Source organism: Bos grunniens, chromosome 16 (genome assembly GCF_055505025.1).
Source record: "Bos grunniens cultivar Pamir isolate PY7600 chromosome 16, Bosgru_T2T1.0, whole genome shotgun sequence".
NCBI lineage: Eukaryota > Metazoa > Chordata > Mammalia > Artiodactyla > Bovidae > Bos > Bos grunniens.
In genome coordinates, this window is record NC_141180.1 from 37,240,576 (window position 1) to 37,264,641 (window position 24,066).

A 24,066-nucleotide genomic window follows, 5' to 3' on the forward strand; every position below is an offset into this window, starting at 1 on the left:
CCGAAGTCCTCTAAGGGAATGTGCCGAAGGTTTCTGAGACTTTCTCTTTTTAAAGATTTCTTACCTTTTTTCTTTCTCTACTTTCCTTCCTTCCTTCCTTCTTTCTCTCCCCTCTCTCTTTCTTTCTTCCTTCCTTCCTCTCTTTCTTTCTGTCTTTCTTGCTCTCTTTCTTTTTCCAGACAGATAAGGAGCTCAGAGTCAGGCAAGAGTGCATTGATGCTCATTGATTCCAAAGCATCTTTAACCTGCCAGGCAGAGGGACCTTTGCTGCTGGTTTTTTGGACCATTCCAGAAAGGTAGATCAGGCAAAGGAAACAAGTGTGTGAGGGAAGAAGAGATGTTATTTTGTAGATAGGTTAAGAATTTGAATGGAATCCACCCTCCCTGACTATCTAGCCAAAGGAGAGCTTCTCTGTAGGACTAGAATGCTAACAGGAAGAGAGTGACCCAAATTTGTGCTCAGAGCCAACAAAGGGGGATGTGAACTTAGATCCTTGCCAGTTTCCCAGCAAAGGTCTGCTGCTGACCAGGAAGAAAGGGATGGCTTTGCTCTGAGGAGCCCTAGAGCTCATTTTTAGGCTGCAGCATTTGGTATTTGACTTGCTTGTTCATGGTAGAGCCAGGCAGGCCTATTTGGCCAGAGAAGAATTAAAACCTTCTTCCGGAGGAAATGGATTGAATTTTCATAACTTGATACCGCTTCTCAAGGAGTCCTTAGGTGGGGACATTCTGTTTCTCTAGGGAGTCTGCAGTCACTGTACAATAAGAGGATGCTCCTTGGAACTTCCGGGACGTTAGTCCTTTCATTGTGCGAATGAAGAAACTGAAGCCAAAGACTGACACTGGCCAAACCTTGGCTGAGCACCTGCCTTTGGTGTCTGAGAGTGGCTGTGTGTGGTTAACAAGCTCGCAGGTTGGTCCCATTTGCCAGCTGTGTGTGTACTTGTGTATTCTTGTACACCAAATTTGTACACTATAAGCACCAAGCTCCTTATACGGATGTTCAAGCAGCCACTGTCATTTCTGATGGTTCAGGTAGGGCACAGGGTAATAGCATGATGTCATCCTTGGGGGCTTTCCCCCCCACCCTCACTTCATTTCTAGATCTTCATCGGGAATTTCCAAGCATCTTTATTAGTGTGGCTCTCTCTAAAAAGATCAAATTATTAAGCAGAATTTTTACCTATAAAGCAGAATGAAAGAGTGCCACTGTGGGACAACTGGAGACTGGCCCAGAACCCCTTCCACTCAGTGCCCTGTGCCACACTTGCCACCCTCTGAAAAGCTCAGGGTGTTTCTGTGGAGCCACAGGACTCCCTGGCACAGAGGCAAAAACCATGGGTTGTGTAGACTGTGTTGAGGAGTTGGAGTTTCTTCTACACACCTGTTTACACTATCTTGATCTGTATTTCAGAAAATGACTTTTAATAATGATTTTTAACCCTCCGACTTTTTGATTCATAAAGGATACCTATTTACTGTTGAAAGTGTACAAAACAGAAAGAAATTGCAAGCATCTCTTGGCTATAATTCTACCCCAACCTGAAAGAACCATGTTTCCTTATTGGAGTATCCTCCCCCCACCCCACCCCTGGAGAGACTTCTTTGCGTGTATCTTTGGAAGCTTGATTTTGATTTACTGTTAGATATGATCATGAACCTCCACAAAAAGAACTGAATGCAAAAATGAGAGTAAAGGTATAAATCCTTAAGAAAAACAGAAAAGTAGGTGATAGAGAAGGAGGGATGTGAGCAAAACTTTTGAAAGATGGGGAGCAGAGGAGTGAGAGAGAAGCAAAGCTTAGAAGGTTGAATATCCCAGCTGCGAGGAAGGGGAGCTGACATGTACACAGGACCCACTAAAGGCTAAAGAATGAGGGGTACAGAGTGTTCCTGATGATGGGGTGTGGGGGGCAGGTGGAAGCAGGAATATTAGTTGAAAGTTTGTGTTAGAGCCACAGACCCCTCTCTCAGGCTGCCGGCAGCGTCCTCCCCCACCAGCTGCTTTCCTACAGGCAGTGTTGAACCAGGGCAGCCGAGGGTGAGGGAGGCTCTGTACTGAGAGCAGGAGAATTCAGTGAAAGTTTGTGTGCTGAACAGAGAGACCCTCTCCCGCTACTCCCACAGTGTGGCTGTCTGGCTTCTACCCATCCTCCAGGCAGGGTTTTGAAGAACTTCTCTCTGAGGAAATGGACCTCACATGAAAAAACGCTCCTTTATCACTTCACACCAATACTAACCAAGCAGCTAGGCCTGTACAATCAGCTTTCAGTACCTCACTCTTAAATTTGAATGGGCAGATCTGGTACATCGCATGTTGAATGAGCCCTCTAGCATCAAAGACAGAGACCCAAACTGACAGGAAAAAGAGATTTTGAAGTCATAAACATGGTTGTTGTTAAAAAGGCATATTTAGGGGACTTCCCTGGTGATACAGTGGTTAAGAATCCACCTGTCAGTGCAGGGGACATGGACTCAATCCCTGGTCCAGGAAGATGCCATGGGCCATGGAGCAGCTAAGCCTGTGCACCATAAGTACTAAGCCAGAGTGCTGCAGCCACTGAAGCCCGCGTGCCTAGAGCCTGTGCTCCATAACAGGAGAAGCCACTGCAGTGAGAGGCCCATGCACCGTAACAGAGTGGTCCCTGCTCCCCACAACTAGAGAAAGCCCATGCAAAGCAACAAAGACACAGTGAGAGGCCCATGCACCGTAACAGAGTAGTCCCTGCTCCCCACAACTAGAGAAAGCCCATGCAAAGCAACAAAGACGCAGTGCAGCCAATAGATAGTTTATTAAATTTGAAAAAAGAAATCTGCCTTGCAACGCAGGAGATGTGGGTTTGATCCCTGGTCAGGGAACTAAGATCCCACATGCAGAGGAGCAACTAAGCCCGCATGCCACAGCTAAGAGAGTCTATGTGCCACAATGAAAGATCCCACATGCTGCAACTAAGACCTGATACAGCCAAAGTAAAGAAATAAATATTAAAAAATAAAAAGGTATATTCATAAAATAATAATAAGCTCTTGGATATCAAAACTAGGAGTGGAAATTTCAGTAGAATAGAGTTGAATGATTGAACAAGGAAATTCTGGCAAGTAGGACAAAAAGGCTTGAGAGATGGGAAAGAAGAAAGAAAAGAGAAGAAAATGAGAGTAAGTTTAGGAGGCCCAGTATCCATCTCATAGAAGCTCAAGGGGAAGAAATGGAGAAGGAAATGTTATTAAATAAACACCAGGAAAAAAAATCTGGAAGTGAAAGAGTTTCTGCATTGAGTCTCTGTAGCACTGAGCACAATGATGATTAGATACACTACATCAAAGTAAAAGATGTTCTAAGGGACAGCATCATGAACTTTCAAAACTCCAGAGATAGAAAGAAGTTACTAAAAGCCAGCACAGGGAAAAAGAGCCACAAACAGAAGATCAGAGAACAGAATGTCATTGGACTTCACAAAAGTAACACCAGAAAAGGTGGGGGGAGCAACATCAGAAGCTACATGGAGTAATTCTTTCAAGTTTCCAGGGGAAATTAACTCTCAATCCAGAATTCTGTGATCACCATTCAAGCAAAATAATAGAATGAAGACATTTTTCAGACATGTGAATTTTCAAACACTTTACACACACATACCCTTTGTATTCCTTTTCAAGGAAGCTACTGGAGGATGTGCTCCACTAAAATGAGAGAGGAAATCAACAAAGAGGAACAAGTGGTGTAGTGTGCAGTTGTCTTGTTTCTCCTTTGGCTCAGCCGCCGAATGACCTTCTGAATTTCAGTTGTTATCTTTGAGTCTTGACAGTGGGGAGAAAAAAAACCTACCCCACCATGGGAACTGAAAAGTACTCACTTCCAAGACTGGACCTGTGATGTGGGCACCATTAATGAGATGTATCTATGTTACATTTTGACAGAGAAGACAGGGATGAAGTGTGTGTTTTATCCATGGTTATGGTGATGACAGCAGGGATGGGCTGCAAGTTTGAGTTCTTGGCACATAAGTGGCAGGGGTACAAAGTAGCTCCCAGTGTATTCTCAGTTACTCAGTTGTGTCCAGTTCTTTGCAACCCCATGGACTGCAGCTCACCAGGCTCCTCTGTCCATGGAATTTTCCAGGCAAGAATACTGGAGTGGGTTGCCATTTCCTCCTCCAGGGGATCTTCCTGACCCAGGGATTGAACCTGGGTCTCCTGCATCTCCTTCACCGGCAAGCACATTCCTTACCACTGTGCCACCTGGGAAGCGCAGCACCCAGTACTCAGTGGCAATACCAGCAGTTTTGCCATCAGAAATGATTCTGCACATAGTGTACTGAAATTATATTTCTTTTCTTGTTCAACTTTTTGTTTTCCCTGGAGTTGATAGTTGCCTCATATTTTTATTTTCTTTTTTTTCCAACATGAAAGCAAACGTGTTAGTCACTCAGTCATGTCTGACTCTTTGGGGCCCCATGGACTGTAACCCGCCAGGCTCCTCTGTCCATGAAATTTTCCAGGCAAGAATACTGGAGCGGATAGCCATTCCCTTCTTCTGGGTTTCTTCCTGACCCAGGGATTGAACCTGGGTCTCCTGCATCACAGGCAGATTCTTTGCCATCTGAGCCATCCTGGAAGCCCTCAGTTTTCAATGTTTAGTTCAGTTCAGTCGCTCAGTCATGTCTGACTCTTTGTGACCCTATGGACTGCAGCACACCAGACCTCCTTCTCCATCACCAACTCCTGGAGTTTACCCAAGCTCGTGTCCATTGAGTCAGTGATGCCACAACCATCTCAACCTCTGTCGTCCCCTTCTCCTCCTGCCCTCAATCTTTCCCAGCATCAGGGTCTTTTCAAATGAGTCAGCTCTTCGCATCAGGTGGCCAAAATACTGGAGTTTCAGCTTTAACATCAGTCCTTCCAATGAACACTCAGGACTGATCTCCTTTAGGATGGACTGGTTGGATCTCCTTGAAGTCCAAGGGACTCTCAAGAGTCTTCTCCAACACCACAGTTCAAAAGCATCAATTCTTTGGTGCTCAGCCTTCTTCATAGTCCAACTCTCACATCCATACATGACTATTGGAAAAACCATAGCTTTGACTAGATGGACCTTTGTTGGCAAAGTAATGTCTCTGCTTTTTAATATGCTATCTAGGTTGGTCATAACTTTCCTTTCAAAGAGTAAGCGTCTTTTAATTTCATGGCTGCAGTCTCCATCTGCAGTGATTTTAGAGCCCCAAAATATAAAGTCTGACACTGTTTCCACTGTTGCCCCATCTATCTGCCATGAAGTGATGGGACCAGATGCCATGGTCTTAGTTTTCTGAATGTTGAACTTTAAGCCAGCTTTTTCACTCTCCTCTTTCACTTTCATCAAGAGGCTCTTTAGTTCTTCTTCACTTTCTGCCATAAGGGTGGTGTCACCTGCATATCTGAGGTTATTGAGATTTCTCCCAGCAATCTTGATTCCAGCTTGTGCTTCTTCCAGCCCAGTGTTTCTCATAATGTACTCTGCATAGAAGTTAAATAAGCAGGGTGACAATATACAGGCTTGACGTACTCCTTTTCCTATTTGGAACCAGTCTGTTGTTCCATGTCCAGTTCTAACTATTGCTTCCTAACCTGCATACAGATTTCTCAAGAGGCAGGTCAGGTGGTCTGGTATTCCCATGTCTTTCAGAATTTTCTACAATTTATTTTGATCCACACAGTCAAAGGCTTTGACATAGTCAATAAAACAGAAGTAGATGTTTTTCTAGAACTCTCTTGCTTTTTTGGTGATTCAGTGGATGTTGGCAATTTGATCTCTGGTTCCTCTGCCTTTTCTAAAACCAGCTTGAACATCTGGAAGTTCACGGTTCATGTATTGCTGAAGCCTGGCTTGGAGTAATCACTAATTCTTTCTCAAACTCTCCAATAGAATTATTAAACTTCTCACAATGCAGCAAATATGTCAGATAACCCATCATCTCCTTCCCTGCTTAATCATTGAGAGTCCACTTCTTTATTTGCAATCAAGAGCTGTGATTGGTGGAGAGAAGGTGAAGGGAATTCCCATAATAATAGTGAAGACAAGTCCCAGTTGTGCGTCTGGTCTAGAGAGCAACCAGCCCAATTTAGAGCAAGATGGCTGAGGGCCCAGGAGGAATATCTATAAGAAAAAAATGGAGTTGATGGATTATTTGATATATTTGCTATAGTATGAGGGTTTTATAGTTCTGTTAGAGAATTTAGGGAATAGTTACACATTCATACATAGAATGCAAAGAAAATTAATAACCAGGCAACAATCAACTATAGGAGTAACAAAAAGTTGGAACAAGAAAGGATATCATGAGACTTCCCTGGTGGTCCAGAGGTTAAGACTCTGCTTTGCAATGCAGGGGACATAGGTTCAATCTCTGGTCGGAGAACTAAGATCCCACATGCCTCGGAGCTCCTGAGCCCACGTGCTCCCAAGCCTGTGCATTGCAAGAAGATCCTGCATGTTGCAACTAAGACCTGAAGCAGCCAAATAAATAATTTTTTTTTTTTTAAAGAAAGGAAATCATAGTATAGTATGTGGCTTAGCTTTGAACAATGTTTACATTGTTATAATAATGGAAACACTAAAGTTAGATGAACAAAAAATGATCACATTGGTATATCTAGAAGATGGGAGAGAGGATCGTGCGTGTGTGTAGCTGCAGGAAAGCACAAACTTATCTTCTAAAATAAGTTAAAAGTTGGGACTTCCCTGGTGGTCCAGTGGTTAAGAATCTCCCCTTCAATGCAGGGGACACAGGTTCAATCCATAGTCGGGGAAGATTCCACATGCTGCAAGGCAACTAAGTCCATGCACCGCAGCTACTGAGCCTGTGTGCTCCAAAGCCCATGCTCAGCGGCGAGAAGCCACTGCAGTGAGAACTTGTGCACCCCAGCTAGACGGCAGCCGCTGCTCGCCTCAACTGGCGAAAGCCCAGAAGCAGCAACAAATAAGTAAATATTAAGAAAAGAAGTTAAAAGTTGAAGATCAAGAAATATCAATCTAAACCTATTATTTAGAAATGCAGAGATGAGTACCCAGAGAAACAACTGATATTGGGGATGGTATGTTCGAATGTAGAGGTCAAGGGACTGCTAATTTTTCGCTGTGAGCATTTTAGTTTTAATTAATTGTTAAAATCCTGTGCTTTCATAACTTTCACAGGTATGAAAATTTTAAAGTCATTATTATGATAGCCACTTCCACTGATAATACAGCTGTTTTCACTTTCTCTATGCTTGCTGAAATGTTTTGTCCACAAACATGTTGCCATGATAGCTATATGTGCCGTATTGGTTTCGTTTAATGTGGGGTCTATTTGCGGCATCATGTAGTATGCACGGGTGTTGTTCTAGTGGCTGTATTCACTCTTGTTGTATATATGATAATTTATTTAGCCATTTCTTCATGATTATTATTTTAGATGTGTATTTGTTTGGCTGTGCTGCAACTCAGGATCCTTGTTGCAGCATGCAGGATACTTTAGTTGTGCCCTGTGGGGTTTAGTTTCCTGACCAGAGATCGCACTTGGGCCCCCCTCATTGGAAGCTTAGCGTCTCAAACACTGGACCACCAGGGAAGTTTCTCGTTATTGTTTTTGATTTATAACTTTCACAGATAATACCACAATGAATATCTTTGTGCATATAGGTGAAGTGAAAGTTGCTCAGTCGTGTCCAACTCTTTGCAACCCCATGGACTGTAGCCCACCAGACTCCTCTGTCCATGGAATTCTCCAGGCAAGAATAGTGGAGTGGGTTGCCATTCCCTTCTGCAGGGAACCTTCCCGACCCAGGGACCTAACCCAGGTCTCCCACATTGCAGGGATATTCTTTACTGGGATATACTTCAGACCAGGGATATACTTCCCTGGTCTGAGCCACCAGGGAAGACAAAGAGTACTAGAGTCGGTAGCCATTCTCTTCTCCTGGGGATCTTCCCAACCTAGGAACTGAACCGGAGTCTTCTGCATTGCAGGCAGATTCTTTACCAGCTGAACCACCAGGGAAGCCCTTTGTGTATATAGCTTTTTCTTTTTTGCTTTTGAATTTCTCCCTAGGACAGTTCCCCAAATTGACCAAATATGAGAACTTGGATCTTTCTCTTTGATTTCTCTATATAGTGCTGAGCCCCCTAGGTGCACCATGAACTGAGCATCCTAGGAGATGTTGAGATAGAATTTTCTGCAGGACAGTTGGCTTGTTTTTTCTGATGGCAGCAGGAGAAGTCAGAAGTCTGTCTTCTCTTTCCGCATAGAACAGAACTTCCAAAGCCCTACTCCTCTCCTTCTCTGATGTCTGTCTTAGTTCCCACACCCCCCACTGAGAGTATTTTTCCTTTTTAAAATATTCAAATTAGAAGTTACTGCCCTTTTGAATAATATGGACTCAAAGGAGATACATTTAAAATGGGAGAGAATGGAAAAAAAAAAGTGAGAAAGAGGACTTCCATGGTGGTCCAGTGGTTAAGAATCTGCCTTCAAATGCAGGGCATGAGGGTTCGATCCCTGGTCGTGGAACTAAGGAACTAAGATCCCACCTGTTGTGGGACAGCTAAGCCTGAGCCACAGCTACTGAGCCTGTGCACCACAGTGAAGAGCCTGCTTGCCACAGCGAAGATTGCAGGTGCCACAGCTAAGACCCAGCACAGCCGAAAATAAAGAATTAAATAAAATGTATTTTTTTTTTAAGTGAAGGAGGCAGAAGTGGGTAGACGAGGAGACCAGGGAGTAAGGCAGTGCATGTCTTCAGCTTACCTTCCAGGGGGACATCGAAATGCCTTCTGCACAATGTGCCATTACTTTGTTATTTTGTCCCATCCTTCACTCCTCTGACCCCTTTTTTTCTCATGGCAGAAGCTGGGGAGTTAGACAGCCCTCCAGACAAACCCATCCTTCCTCATCATGGGATGGTGTTTGGGATGTCCAACTTGCCTGGACCAAAAGAAAGAAAGCATCTATAGTCTGGAAGAATAGCACATCTATCCTAAAAGTGTGCTTGATGAGGGCCCTGGGCCATGCAGTTTCCTCTGGCCTGTGGCCTCATTCTTTTCAAGAAAGAGGAAGATGCAGGCCTCAAGGCTGGGCTGCTGGACTGCCTGCCTGCCAGCTCCTTACGAACAGAGGTTCGGGGCGCTTTGTGGCCTGCAGGGCCCAACACCCTCCCTCATTCGTCTGCCCTGCCAGCTCTGACCCGGGTCCCTAGCCCCATTGCTTTCCCACCTCCATCCTTGCTTCCCATCCTTCCATTTTGCTCACAGCAGCTGAAGCAGTCTTCTCTGTTAAGCATAAAATCAGGCCTTCTCCATTCCCCGCCTAAAATCCCCTAACTTCCCACCGCAGTGGTGTCAAAGCCTGACTCCTCACCTGACTTCTCACCTCATCATCTTGCCCAGACTGCCCTTCATGCGTGACTTTCATTTCCTGGTCTCCTGCCTCAGGGCCTCTGCACTTCCCCTTCCACCTGCCTGGAACCCTATTTCATAGAGCTTTGCTGGATCCTTCTCATCATTTGGGCCTCACCTGCAATATAATCTCACCTGAGGACCCTTCCCTGACCTGTCATCCAAAGGAGACCCTCCCAGCAAACCCCTGTTTTATCACTTTCCAAGCCTATACTATCTGAAATCATCGTGATTATTCAAATGTTTCTTTTCATTTTTTGATTTTTCCTGTTAGACTAAAAATTCCATGAGAGCAGGAGTGGTGCCTGTCCCACTCCCTGATGGGCGCATGGAAGGTGCTCAAATAAACATTTTTGAGTGAATGAACAGGCTAGTGAAGGAATGAATAAGGACTTGGGATCTGCAGCCTTCTGGGTTGAGGAGGGCCCCACCTTCTTTTTCCTGAGGGTCTCTGGGGGGATGTGGTGGTTGGAGGATCTCTTAGCAGCCAGAGCAGGGTGGTGGTTCCTGGAAACTCATTTGGAGTAAACATACAGAAGGTTCACCAGGAGGTGAGTAAAAGCATCAAGCATCTTCCACTCCGCCTCTCGTGTACTCATTTGCTGGCACTTTCCATCTAAGGTGGGCAACAGGAAAAGTGTTCATTTCTTTCTCCGTGGGAGGCTGCCTGGAGCAACAGGACTTTTTGAGGCTGAGAAGTCCTGAAAATAAACCCAGGTCAAGGGGCCCAATGTGGACCCTGCTTGTTCAGTGTGATATGGAAGGCCAGCCCTGAGGTCCCCAGCCCCTTGTCACGTGGCTGCTGGCTCCCCTCCTCTCCCACCTTGGGTGGATGGCAGATACTTATTTTGTTCAGTTGCTAAGTTGTATCCTACTCTTTGTGACCCATGGACTGCAGCACGCCAGGCTCCTCTGTCCTTCACTATCTCCCAGAGTTTGCTCAAATTCATGTCCATTGAGTCAGTGATGCTATCTAACCATCTCATCCTGTTACCCACTTCTCCTTTTGCCTTCAGTCTTTCCCAGCATCAAAGTCTTTTCCAATGAGTCAGTTCTTCGCATCAGGCAGCCAAAGTATTGGAGCTTCAGCTTCAGTATCAGTCCTTTCAGTGATTAATCAGGGTTGATGTCCTTTAGGATGGACTGGTTGGATCGCCTTGCAGTCCAAGGGACTCTCAAGAGTCTTCTCCAACACCACAGTTCGAAAGCATCAGTTCTTCAGCATTCAGCCTTCTTTATGGTCCAACTCTCACATCCGTACATGACTACTGGATACCACAGTCTTGACTGTACAGACCTTTGTCAACAAAGTGATGCGTCTGCTTTTTAATATGCTTTCTAGGTTTGTTGTTGCTTTCCTTCCAAGGAGCAAATGTCTTTTAATTTCATGGCTGCAGTCACCATCTGCAGTGATTTTGGAGCCCAAGAAAATAAAATCTCACTGCTTCCACTTTACTGTAGATCCTTGACTGTGGGCATAACCACCTTCTACAACTTTCTGTGACTGAGGCTCCTTCCCTTGGGCTAATTGGGTTGTAATGTTAGTCTCTGAAATCCAGACATTGGGCAGAGGTTTTGTCCTCAGGTTAAGGACATGAATGTCTCTCTTTATGCAGGTTCATAGGAGTGGTGCAGGGGGACCGCTAGACTCTTGCTTTAGAGTAATATCCGAAGGCACAGGGCATCCCTTTGGGAGAAGGCTGTTTATCACTCCAACAAGCAGGACACAACTTCCCTTCTCCCGCTGCCTATCCCCTGCGCAGAGCCTGCTGAGAGTGACTCATGTGTTCCCTTGGGAAGCTGTTTCCCAGGACATGTGACTGTAACACAAAAATGACAGTTTTTACATTGACAAAGGCTGAGCAGCAGTTCCTGGTGAGCATGTCGGCTACATCTGGGATGGCCACTGGGACAAGGCAGAAGTCTAGCCAACTCAGGAGATGCTCTGAGCCCCCCAACCCCGCCCCCGCAACACACAGTGGAGTTTCAGCAGGAACGAAGGGATCCTTCAGTTGTCCCGAGTTAGGGACAAGCAGCTGGTCTGGCAGCCCAGGGGCCGTATGGGCTACCCGTATGGGCTACAGGCTCACTCCCCATCCCGTTTGTGGCTCTGGGATCCTACATCCCTTAATTGCCCTTTTCTCTTAGAAATAACTTACTCCCCTAGTGGCTCAGATGGTAAAGAATCTGCTTGCAGTGTGAGAGACCCAGGTTCGATCCCTGGGTCAGGAAGATCCCCTGGAGAAGGGAATGGCTACCCACACAAGTATTCTTGCCCAAAGAATTCCATGGACAGAGGAGCCTGGCAGGCTACAGTCCATGGGGTTGCAAAGAGTCGGACATGACTGAGCGAGTGACACATTTAGAAATAACTTAGGGCCCCCTGAAACATTCCTGAAGTACAAGGAAGGATGGGGCTGGCGGATGTCCTTTTAGCGAAACCTTTGGAGAAATTCCTCTGCTGACCGCTTAAGACTCAGGTCAGACCCCTCAGACCTTCACGGCTGAGAAACTGTTCTTCATTCTCAGGCCAAAGAAAGTGCATCTATCCAGGAATGTCTTGGAACAGCTTGCAAAGAGGATGGGGACAGCAAACCCCCAGCCAGGATGGCTCTGTTGCCGCATAGCTGTTCTGTGGATGGTGCTGGCCGGAAGTGGGAAGGTGAAAGGAAGCGAGCTCTTTCTGGTCCAGTTTTCTTTGATCTTTTATGAATGAATCAGATGCAGATAAATAGAAAAGCCCTCTCTCAAAATTCTGGATAACTCGGAGTGAGAAGGATGGCTCATTGTTCTTCTTAGGTCCATCCCATTTTGGTCCCCGGAGGGTGGTCCTGGCCCTCACTCACCCTCCAGTCCCCATGGCTCCATGGCCGCCTACTGACCCCAAGTGATGTCTCTATGACCCCAAAGAAGTCTCCTCTGAGCTTTACTGTGACTTTGCCCCTTGGATGTCTCCACTGGGGTGCTCAGTAAACAACTCTGATTCAGTGTGTCTGAAATGGAGCTCTTGCTATTTCAATCCCCTCCAAATCTGTTTCTCCAGTATACTTTCCTGTCTCAGTAAATATCCACTATCCAGCCAGTCTCCCAAGCTCAACCTGCCTGTCATCCTTGCTCCTTCCCTCACTGTCCCCCATCTGATGACCTCTGCCCCCCACCAGCTCCTAGATGTATGTGGTTCCCTTCCTTTCACCAGCTCCATCTCCTCTTCCTAGATCAAGCCACTGTCATCTGTAGCATGAGCTCCCCTACACTCTCCTTCTTGCCTGCTTGCAACTGTCTAGCCCTTCGTAGCCACAGCCAACAGCATCATTTCAGATGCCAATCAGATCCGGTGGCTCCCTGGCCTAAAACTCTCCAGGACCGTGCATCACTCCTGGAGTGAAAGCCAGGTGTTTCCCTGTGAAGGCTCAATGAGAGTGGCCTCCGCTGACCTCCTCAGCCCATCTCATCCCACCGTCCCACATGCTCCAGAGGCAAGGGACCGCCTGCTGTCGGCTCTGAACGTGATGGCTCACCCAGGTCCTCTGCCCGATGTCCTCCCCTCACAGTGGTCTTTCTCAGCCTTCTGCATGTGGTAGCCCCTCCTGCTGTCCTTCTTCGCATCATCACTTGACAATCTGCCATTTACCACCTTGATCCATCATTGCAGAAACATCCATCTTGTCTACTGTGTCTCCCCTACTGGTGTGTAAGCTCTTTCTGGAGAGGGACCCTTTGTCTCATTCACCTGTGTGTTCCCAGCACCTCTCGTGATTCCTGGCACTTAATAAATACTAGTTGAATAAACGAATACATCTCAGCCTGAGTGATATATACAAAGTGTCAAATCTCATAATACATGAGTACAGATTATTTCTGTGAGATGAAATTCCATTCATGAGTGCAAATTATTCCATGAGAATAATTGTGAGTTTCTGCATTCAGATTCAGGACATTAGTGTTCCTGTACAGGCTGGGAGGGGCTTCCAGGTGGTGCTAGTGGTAAAGAACCCACCTGCCAATGCAGATAGACATAGGTTCGATCCCTAGGTTGGGAAGATCTCCTGGAGGAGGGCGTAGCAACCTGCTCCAGTTTTCTTGCCTGGAGAATCCCAGGGACAGAGGAGTCTGGTGGGCTATGGTCCATGGGATCACAAAGAGTTGGACAAGGCTGAAGCGCTGACTTAGCTTGCGTGCATACATAGGCTGGGAGACCCTGGCTTACTGTGAGAAATATCTGGAGGGTTGGCGGCCCCCAAGCTTGGTGATGTGGCTACCAGAGAACACTCTGTGGGGTAGGCTGGGAGAGTGGAGGCGGGAAACCTGATATACTTTTAGGCCAAACAAATGGGAGTTTGGTGCCCAGAACATTCTTCTACAATTGGCCTGCCAGGCCCCATCTTGTTTTCTTGGAATACTAAATTTTGGCAAAAGGGTCTAAATCTGCGTTGTGGGGAGAACAGACATGCTGGAACTACCATCCTTCAGGAGGGCCAGCAGATAACAGTTCCACGTGCCTCTGGGTGGCAGCACAAAGGACGGGGGTTGGCTCATAGAGGTGGGCCAGTTTCCAAGCAAAGAACTCTCCAAACACTAGAAGCTTCCCAAAAGGAATGTGCTACTTTAGTCATGGAAATAGATACTTACAGCTACAAGTGACGGAAAACCCACCTCAAACTACTCTTAAGTTAACAACAACAAAAAAAGGCAGGGAAGGGAGTTTGGCAGATAGAATGGAAAAGTCCAAGGTGAAATGTAGTTTCAGGCATGGCTGGATCCAGGGAATCACAGGCTGTCCTCAGGACTCTGCTTCGCGTTCCATACAGAGTTCTGCTCTCCTCCACGTTGCTTCTTTCTCAGGTCCCGGCCCTCAGGGCAGCAGGTGGTCACCAGGAGCTCTAGGGTGTGTGTGCGTGTCCTAAGTCACTTCTGTCATGTACGACTCTCTGCGACCCCATGGACTGTAGCCCGCCAGGCTTCTCTGTCCATGGGATTCTCCAGGCAAGAATATAGGAGTGGGTTGCCATGCCCTCCTCCAGGGCATCTTCCTGACCCAGGGACCGAATCCGTGTCTCTTAGGTCTCCTGCATTGGCAGACAGGTTTTTTTTACCACTCAGCCACCTGGGAAGCCCAACTCTAGGTAGATATTCTGTCTTTTCTCCTCCCCCAGGAAAAAGTCCCCAAAGAAGCCCAGATGTCAAAACCAATTGGATGGACTTGATAGTCACATGCCCATCTTGGAATCAGTGTAGCCAGAAAGATACGATTGGTTGGGCCTACGTCCCATTCCTGCTTCCTGTCCAGTCCCCAAGGCCAGAGAAGACACAGGGCTTTGATTAGCTGGGCCTGGGTCTCAGGCTACCTGGGGACCCAGGAGTGCAGTCAACCCACCTGAGCCACTTGGACTGAGAGTGGAATGAGTTTGTGAAAGGTCCCTGGCTCCCAGGGGGAAAAAAAATGAAAAATTGCCAGCACTCCTGTGCCCCTTTTCCCTGGGGTAACTGCCCTCCTCACTCCCCGTAACCCCTATCTCTTCATCTGCCTATGCAGACTAGTTCTGCTGGTGCTTGTTCTCCTTATAAATGGGCTCTTGAGCACACAGTCTTTTGTACCTGACGTCTTTCACTCAGCCCTACATTTGTGAGATTCACTTATATGATGAATTTATAGATCATCCACTCTCGTTGCTATACACATTCCATGGGAAGAAGAAACCGCTATATGAATTTCATGGGGAAAAGAAGTAGTATTTTCCATTCTACTACTGATAAGCATGTGGCACGTTTCCATTTGGGGACTGTTATGAGTAGCAGTGCTATGCTCTTTTGGGCATCTTCTGGCACACATGTGCTAGCATTTCTGGTGAGCGTGTACCTTGACATGGAATTAACTGCTGGGTCATAGGGCATACGTGTTTCGGCTTCTCTAGAAGCTCAGATAGTAAAGCATCTGCCAAAAATGCAGGAGACCCCAGTTTGATCTCTGGGTCGGGAAGATGCCCTGGAGAAGGAAATGGCAAGCCACTCCTGTATACTTGCCTGGAAAATGCGATGGACAGAGGAGCCTGGCGGGCTACAGTCCATGGGGTCGCAAAGAGTGGACACGATAGAGCAACTATACACACACACACACACACAGGGCATATGTGTCCAGCTTTAAAAGATACTGCTAACCAGTTTTCCAAAGTGGTTGTGCCAATGCGCATTCTTGGAGCAGTTCTAAAGTCTCTGGATTAGCTGGCATCTGAGTCCCATATCTATACCGAGAGTGATGGGTCTGGGCTTCACGGAGAATGGGGCTTGTTAGTAACTTCACCCTGGGTCCTGGGCCCACAGAAGGGGAAAGAGTCCCCATCTTTCTCCTGTCCCGTCTGGCATTTGATTCTGTCCTGCCCACACCATCACGAGTCTTCCTCTTCTAGGAATGGGTTGTTTTGTTTTTAAATATTTATTTATTTGGTTGTGCTGGGTCTTTGTTGCTGTCCGAGGGCTTTCTCTAGTTGCAGAGAATGGGGGCTACTCTAGTTGCGGTTTCTCACTGCGATGGCTTCTCTTGTTGCAGAGCGTGTGCTCTAGGGCATGCAGGCTTCAGTAGTTGCAGTGCATAGCCTCAGTTGTTGTGGCTCCCAGGCTCTAGAGCACAGGCTCAGTGGTTGTGGCGCACAGGCTCAGTTGCCCCGAGGCATGTGGGATCTTCCCGGACCAGGGATCGAACCTATATCCCCTGCACTGCAAGGTGGATTCTCAACCCTTGGGCCACCAGGGAAGCCCAGAAATTAGTTTTTAATATCAAAGGGTTTCCCTGCATGCCTCATGGATGGGGGTAGTCAAAGGCTTCCCACAGCGCTGAGAGCAGGGAAGTGAGGGATGTCTATGTCCCAGAGCCCCATCCATCTCTCTGGCTAGAGTCCTGGGGAGCTCCTGCCCCAGGTGCTCATCTCAACCTCAGGATCAAGTGGTCAAAAATGCTCCTGACTTTCGAAGCTCAGCCAAACCAATGTCAATGGATTTTTCCAGAATTTCTGATGATCATCCACATTTTGAATAATTAAAAAAAAAAAACGTGCCTTTAGCCTGGCCATTCTCAGAAAGAGGAACCCAGAGTAGGATGTGGTTTTACAATCAGAGGAAGTGGATCCCAGGAGTGGTGACACGGTGGCGCATGCTCGGTCCTGCTGCTCAGGGCAGCTTCTACATCTAACCAAGAGCGAGGCCTGGGCCCCACGGGCAGAGCCCCCAGAACATCTCTCTCAAACTGAGCATTTCCTTCCAGCTATTTTTAAAGTCATTTCAATCTCAGCGGATGTGACCTTAGGGTAAGGAAGTATTTGTTTAAAGGATAAAATTTATAAAACATAAAGGAACAAGATTTGACTACATCAACATTCAAAACTTCTGCTCCTTAAAAAGTCACATAAGTAAAATGAAAAGATGACTCAAATTAGAAGATATTCTCAACTCATTCAAGCAATTAAAGAACTGAATCTAAAGAATAGAAAGAAACCCTACAAACCAGTAAGCAAAAGACAACCCCAGGACTTCCCTGGTGGTTCAGACAGTAAAGAATCCTCCTGCCAGTGCAGGAGACACGGGTTCCATCCCTGGGTCGGGAAGATCCCCTGAAGAAGGACATGGCTACCCCCTCCACTGTTCTTGCCTGTGAAATCGCTGGACAGAGGATCCTGGCAGGTTACAGTCCATGGGGTCACAAAAGAGTCAGATACAGCTTAGGTACTAAACAACAATTTGTTGTTCAGTTGCTAAGTCATGTCCAACCCCATGGACTGCAGCACTCTAGGCTTCCCTGTCCTTCACTATCTCCTGGAGTTTGCTCAAACTCATGTCCATTGAGTCAGTGATGCTATCTAACCATCTCATCCTCGGTCGTCCCCTTCTCCTCTCGCCCTCAATCTTTCCCAGCATCAGGGTCTTTTCTAATGAGCAACAATAGTGACAGACAAAGAAGGGAAAGGTTTATAAGCCTGTTATTTGCAGAAGGTAAACATTTTATGGATAATTAGAGAAATGCATATTAAAACAAGAGAGCATTTTGTGCCCACCAGCTTGGCAGAAATGAGAAAATTGGACAATGCCAAGTGCTAACTAAGACATGGAGATTACAAAGTTAAAGATGTGGTTACCCCTTGTCATAGATTATACTTAAGATCTGACTCCATTCTTAGGCATCTACCCATCACCTGTGCTGTACGATATGGCAGCCACCAGCCACGTTTCTTTCTTGAACATTTGAAATGTGGAGAGTGTAAGTCAAGAATGGAATTTTTAAACATTTTATTTAATTCATTTAAATGTAAGAATTCATACTTGATTCAGTTATTGAAAAACTTAAGTATACTTGGAACAATTTGAGTCGATGAGCCTACTTTTTTAACCTGTGAAAGTCGCTCAGTTGTGTCCGACTCTTTGCAACCCCATGGACTATACAGTCCATGGAATTCTCCAGGACAGAATACTGGAGTGGGTAGCTATTCCCTTCTCCAGGAGATCTTCCCAACCCAGGGATCAAACCCAGGTCTCCCGCATTGCAGAAGGAGTTTTAACCTGTAAGTTGTATGAAATCTACATACAGATGAAATATTTCTAATGAAAACCTACTGTCCAAATTGTGCTGTGAGTGTAAAATACACTGCAGATTTCAAACACTTAACACCAAAGAAAGGTAAACTATCTGAGTAATTTTTCTACACTGATAACATTGAATGAAATGACCATAGTTTGGACACATGCATAATCAGTCACTCAATCGTGACTGACCCTTTGCAACCCCATGGACTATAGCCTGCCAGACTCCTCTGTCCATGGAATTTTCCAAGCAAGAATACCAGAGCAGGTTCCCATTTCCTCCTCCAGGAGCTCTTCCCGACCCAGGGATGGAACCCATGTCTCTTGTGTCCCCTACATTGGCAGGAGGATTCTTCACCAATGGTGCCACCTGGAAAGCCCCATAGTTTGGATATAGTGGGTTAAATAAAATAGATTACTAACAATTTTATTTGTGTCTTTTTACTTTTTTAAAAAAGTAACTTTGACATTACACGTGTAGCTCAAAATTTATATTTTTCTTAGAGAACACCAAGACTCTCACTTGTACACAAGGAGATGTGTGCAAGAATATACATTGTAGCATAATATGTAATAACCAAATAAATAGACACAAACCTGGAAGTTCCTTAACAAAAGAAGGGGGGAGGAAATAAATTGTGGTTTATTTACACAGTGAAAAGTCACCCGAGTTAAAATGAGTGAATTAGAGTTACATGTATCAGCATGCATAAATCTAGATTGCAATGCTAGATGGCAAAAGCAAGGTGCAGAAGGCTCACTAATCATACAATGCTTTGAAAGCATGGAAAATATTAGGACTCATTTGTGGATACATTTTAGTCTAATAAAAGGATAAAAACATGCATGGAAATTGTAAACAACCAGAATCCAGGTGGTGGTAACCAGAACAGGGTAGAGACTCAGAGACCTCTAATTGTGTCTGTAACATTTTGTTACTTGCTGGAGAGGGAGTTTGGTATGGTTTCCCGAGTAGCTCAAACAGTAAAGAATCTGCCTGCAAAGCGGGAGACCTGGATTTGATCCCTGGATTGGGAAGATCCCTGAAGAAGGCCATGGCAGCCCACTCCAGTATTCTTGCCTGGAGAATTCCATAGACAGAGGAGTCTGGTGGGCTATGCTCCATGGGGTCGCAAAGAATCAGACACAACTGAGCAACTTTCACTTCACTTCAAGATATTTCAACAACTTGTTTGATGGTCAAAGCTGCTTGGTTTCTGGTCATAAAATTTCAAAGAACTTTAGTCTTCGGTCCTTCTCAAATCCAGGGTTGTCTGCCCAGTGATCCTGCCATTTTCCATGTTTGCCGGCTAGTGGCCATGGTGAGGTCTCCCATGTGTGTGTTCTTGAGAAAAGTGATTTGGCATGGGTTTGTTGGTGTCCTTTCATAATTTTTATTTGTTTGTTTTGGGCTATGCTGGGTTTTCATTGCTACGCACAGATTTTCTCAGTTTGTTGCGGAGAGCAGGGTCAGTGCACAGGCTTCTCATCACAGTGGCTTCTCTTGTTGGAGAGCACAGGCTCTAGAGTGCATGGGCTCAGTAGTTGTGGCACACGGGCTCAGCTGCCGTGTGGCATATGGGGTTTTCCTGGACCAGGGATCGAACCCATGTCCCCTGTACTGGCAGGCAGTTCTTAACCTCTGGGCCACCAGGGAAGTCCTGTAGACATGCTCAGTTGGCCTGCCAGGCTCCTCGGTTCATGGGATTCTCCAGGCAAGAATACTGGAGCGGGTTTCCATTTCCTACTCCAGGAAGTCCTGTTGGTGTCTTAAACTGGAGGCACTGCCGTGAGGGAGGCAGACACAGTACCCGCCTGTGATGAGAGGCTGGACGCTCAGCCTAGACAGTGACCTGGGGCAGCAGGAGCCACAAGCCACCTCCTGGCTGGGACTCCATCCTGAGCCTCCTGCTGGCAGAGGTCCTGACTTCGCGTTTTCAAAGGGTCCTTTTAAAGGACTCACCCAGCACACCTGAGGGCCTCACTGTGCTTTGCTTCCCTTGCAGGACGACTGGTATCTGAGAAGTGAAAAAGCAGGATGCCCCCCGGGGTTGACTGCCCCATGGAATTCTGGACCAAGGAGGAGAATCAGAACGTGGCAGTTGATTTCTTGCTCCCCACGGGGGTCTATCTGAACTTCCCTGTGTCCCGAAATGCCAACCTCAGCACTATCAAGAAGGTACGATCTTGACCTTAAAACTAGTCCTCAGAGCTTGGAACTCAGAGAGACAGAAAAAGTCTCACAGTCTCAGATTTGAGATCCTCTGCTATGAATTTTAAAAGACATGGGAATTCCCTTGAGGTCCAGTGGTTAGGACTCCGAGCTTTCTCTGCCTGGGGCCTGGGTTCAGATCCTGAAAGCCTCAAAGTGTGGCTGAAAAAAAAAATTAAAAGATAAAAATAATGTGCAAGAATTCTTTAAAACCCACAGTTAGAATCTACTTATCTTTCCAAATTCAGCTCCTGCCCTTATCATTGCATGTTGCGTGCATGAGTGCTCCGTCATATCTGACTCTTAATGACCCCCATGGACTGTGGGCCAACAGGCTCCTCTGTCCCTGGGATTTCTCAGGCAAGAATACCACAGTGGGTTGCCGTGTTGTCCCTCCCTAGATTCCCGTGAAACCTCCGGGGTACTGGTTCCCAGGGGGGCCTTTCATTCTCTCCATGCCTCTGCCCTCGTGTTTGAAACCACAGCTCATCCACGGCCACTTAAGAGTTTTACTGGTCTTTTGTCTTCAGAGCTGTCGTCATAGTCAACGGCATCTTTGGAAATAGTTTTTGGCTTTATTGAATCATTTTCATGGTGGATTACTGAGTCAAAGGATAAAACGTCTGGATGGTATTTGGCAGATAGTGTCTTGTGACCTTTCCAAGGGCTTATCCCACTTGCAAAGGGTGGGACTTCATGGGTCATGTCAGAGGACAAGGCCTTAGCCCCAGATTTGAAAACACTTGGGAGCAAAAAAAAAGGCGGGGGGGGGGAGAGACGCAGTGAACCATACTTGAGTTTTGTTTAATTTTTTAAAATCTTCCCTTCCTGGGTGTTTCTTTCTTTCTTTTTTTTAATACTGGATCTTAGTTTCGGCATGCAGGCTCTCGTTCCCTGACCAGGGCTTGAACCTAGACCCCCTGCATTGGGAGCATGGAGTCTTAGCCCCTGGACCACCAATGAAGTCCCCCTGGGTGTTTCTATACAAATTAAATTTCTTTTTTTCCTTTTCAAAAGTATATGGACACATTGAAATTTAGGAGAATAAGAAAAAGTTAGAAGGAAAAGAATTACCCATGATCCAGCCATATGAGACAATCACAGTTAACACTTTAGCTGTTTCCTGTTTTCTTTCCTATATAGTGTTTTTTTGTGATTATTCTCTTTATGAATTTTTATATTCTTTTTCTGAGTTAACATTATAACATCTTTTTTGTGTTATTAACCTTATGTAAATATCATTTTAAAGTGAATCGTATTTTTCTGCTTACAGAGCTATCTATACATGCATGTTATTAAAATTCCAGTACTGTAGACACGTTATTAAAATTCCAACACCACAGAAATATAAAACATATCAGTCCCTGCAGTCTCACCTCATATCCCAATTCAATTTCAATTTCTTAATATTATTATTTATACCAGGGACCATATAGTAAATATCCTGGGCTTTGCTGGCCATATGGTGTTTGTCTCGATTACTCAGTTCTTCTGTCTGGGGTGGCAGCAACCGTAGATTGCATGTGAGTGAACTGGCATGGCTGTCTTCCAATAACTTGGCAAACAGTAGCTTGCCAAGTCCTGGTCTACAGTAATTATTAATTACTGTAATACATTCGTTAATTGTTTTATGATAATAATAAATTATTACTTATTTTAATAATAAAATTTATTATTTTAGTAGTAATAATTACATTTATTATTGTTTTTATGGGAATGGTTTTTTTTTTTTTAAGATAGAAAGATTTTCTTTATTAATGACCCCAACCGTATTTCTTTAGATACAGGAGTTTTGAACTCAAATACTTAGAGAAAAAAAAATATGGAACGCTTCACGAATTTGCGTGTCATCCTTGCGCAGGGGCCATGCTAATCTTCTCTGTATCGTTCCAATTTTAGTATATGTGCTGCCGAAGCGAGCACGGGAATGGGTTTGAATGACATTCACTGTTCTACAGCTTGGGGTTTCTCCCCACTGAATGCTGTATCTTGGTACAGCATTGTGCCCTTGGTACAAGTATCCTTAGGTTCCATTCACACCTGTGTTCTGTCCCTTTGCATTGTTGGAACATAATTATCCATCCCCCGTGGGAGAAAAATAGGGCCGTTCTCTCCTTTTCCATCTTTTCTGTGACTCAGCGGTGAGCACCTTTGCACTAAAACTTGGCACCCTGGGGACACCTCCACCCAAGGCCACACACTGAGCAGAGCCAGCAGAGGTGTTTAGGGTCCCCTCATTGTGTTAAACTTTTCTGAATTAGTGGCCAGCGTTGAAAGATCAGGGTGATGAGCTCCACAGCAATTAGCTGGGTGCCTGGAGGTTGTGTCTGGATGGCCATCTCTCAGAGTAGCCTAGGGGAGACCGGAGGACCGGCCCTCAGCTCCAGATGTTAGCACCTACCTGGTCCCCTTCATAGAAGGGCAGGGTCAGCGACTCCTAATGACCCTGTGGACCCTAACCCTGTGGTCAGTGATCAAGGCATGGAGAGGGTAGTGGTCCCGGGATCTTGCCTTTGCCCCACCGGCCCGGGGCTCTTGTGGCCCCGCCCACGGCCCCGCCCACCTCAGGGGCGGGGCTGACGGGCCACTGTCTTCCCAGGTGTTATGGCACCGAGCCCAGTACGAGCCGCTCTTCCACATGCTCAGTGACCCTGAGGCCTACGTGTTCACCTGCGTCAACCAGACGGCGGAGCAGCAGGAGCTGGAGGACGAGCAGCGGCGGCTCTGCGACATCCAGCCCTTCCTGCCCGTCCTGCGGCTGGTGGCCCGCGAGGGTGACCGCGTGAAGAAGCTCATCAACTCGCAGATCAGCCTGCTCATCGGCAAAGGTGCCCTGCTGGGCCGGGCGGTCCTCCCTCGGCCGGGCCTGCCCCCGCCCCCCGGGCCCCACCCCGACCCCCCCCTCAACCCCGCCCCTGATCCTGACGCTGACCTGGCTCCATCGCCTCTCAGGCCTCCACGAGTTTGACTCCTTGCAAGACCCGGAGGTGAATGACTTCCGAGGCAAGATGCGCCAGTTCTGCGAGGAGGCGGCTGCCCGCAGGCAGCAGCTGGGCTGGGAGGCCTGGCTGCAGTACAGCTTCCCTCTGCAGTTGGAGCCCTCGGCGCGGAGCTGGGGGCCAGGCACCCTGCGCGTCCCCAATCGGGTCCTCCTGGTCAATGTCAAGTTTGAGGGCAGCGAGGTGAGCTGAGGCTCCTGCCTGCCCTGTGTGCTGCAGGCAGGCTGCCCAGTCCCCCTACGAGAATCCCAGTCCCCTACCAGCCTTCCAGATCCACCCACCTTCCAACAACATTGTGTGGTATTTGTGGGTTATCCATTGCACAGGAGGGGTCAGCCAAACTTCCCACCAGGCGAGTTGCAAGAGGCAGAGTGATCAGATAGCTCTGGTTCTCAGTCTGCTCATGTATCCATCAGGTATTTCCTGATGTTGGCCACGTGCCGTCATCAGAGGCTGCCCTCACAGAGCTCACAGTTAGGGGGTAGGGTGTGCCTAATACATGCAGATGGGCCACACACACCGCCCCCCAACCCCGCGTGTGCCCCTATGCCCTGTGGGCTCCCTGCAGGTCTGGAGGGCTGACCCTCCCTCCTCCTCCTAGGAGAGCTTCACCTTCCAGGTATCCACCAAGGATGTGCCCCTGGCACTGATGGCCTGTGCCCTCCGAAAGAAGGCCACGGTGTTCCGGCAGCCGCTGGTGGAGCAGCCTGAGGACTACACGCTGCAGGTGAACGGCAAGCACGAGTACCTGTACGGCAGCTACCCCCTCTGCCAGTTCCAGGTGAGGGCTGGGTGCTGGGAGGGATTCCTGGGTTCCCGCAGCCCTTGCCAGGGTCAGGGGTAGGGGTGGGGGAGCTGCTCCTCAGCCCGTCTTGAGCCCGGCA

At 47.0% G+C, this 24,066-nt stretch overlaps 1 protein-coding gene and 1 non-coding gene across 14 annotated transcripts in view; one reads left to right on the plus strand and one right to left on the minus strand.

Annotated features, from left to right (window-relative positions):
- The window catches only part of PIK3CD (phosphatidylinositol-4,5-bisphosphate 3-kinase catalytic subunit delta), a 62,373-nt gene that overhangs the window by 27,042 nt on the left and 11,265 nt on the right, over positions 1-24,066 (plus strand). For 12 of the 13 annotated variants that reach the window (XM_086344345.1, XM_086344357.1, XM_086344356.1 and 9 more), the window contains 4 exons: positions 19,978-20,150; positions 22,783-23,011; positions 23,136-23,365; positions 23,784-23,963. In XM_086344345.1, the coding sequence (XP_086200471.1) occupies positions 20,010-20,150; positions 22,783-23,011; positions 23,136-23,365; positions 23,784-23,963 (780 nt within the window). In that variant the 5' untranslated portion in view covers positions 19,978-20,009. The remainder of the gene's footprint in view (positions 1-19,977; positions 20,151-22,782; positions 23,012-23,135; positions 23,366-23,783; positions 23,964-24,066) is intronic. The other variant, XM_086344354.1, reaches the window with a different exon arrangement.
- LOC147356613 (U6 spliceosomal RNA) lies at positions 22,000-22,106 on the minus strand. Its single transcript, XR_015143875.1, has one exon. It is a non-coding gene; the product is annotated as a U6 spliceosomal RNA (small nuclear RNA).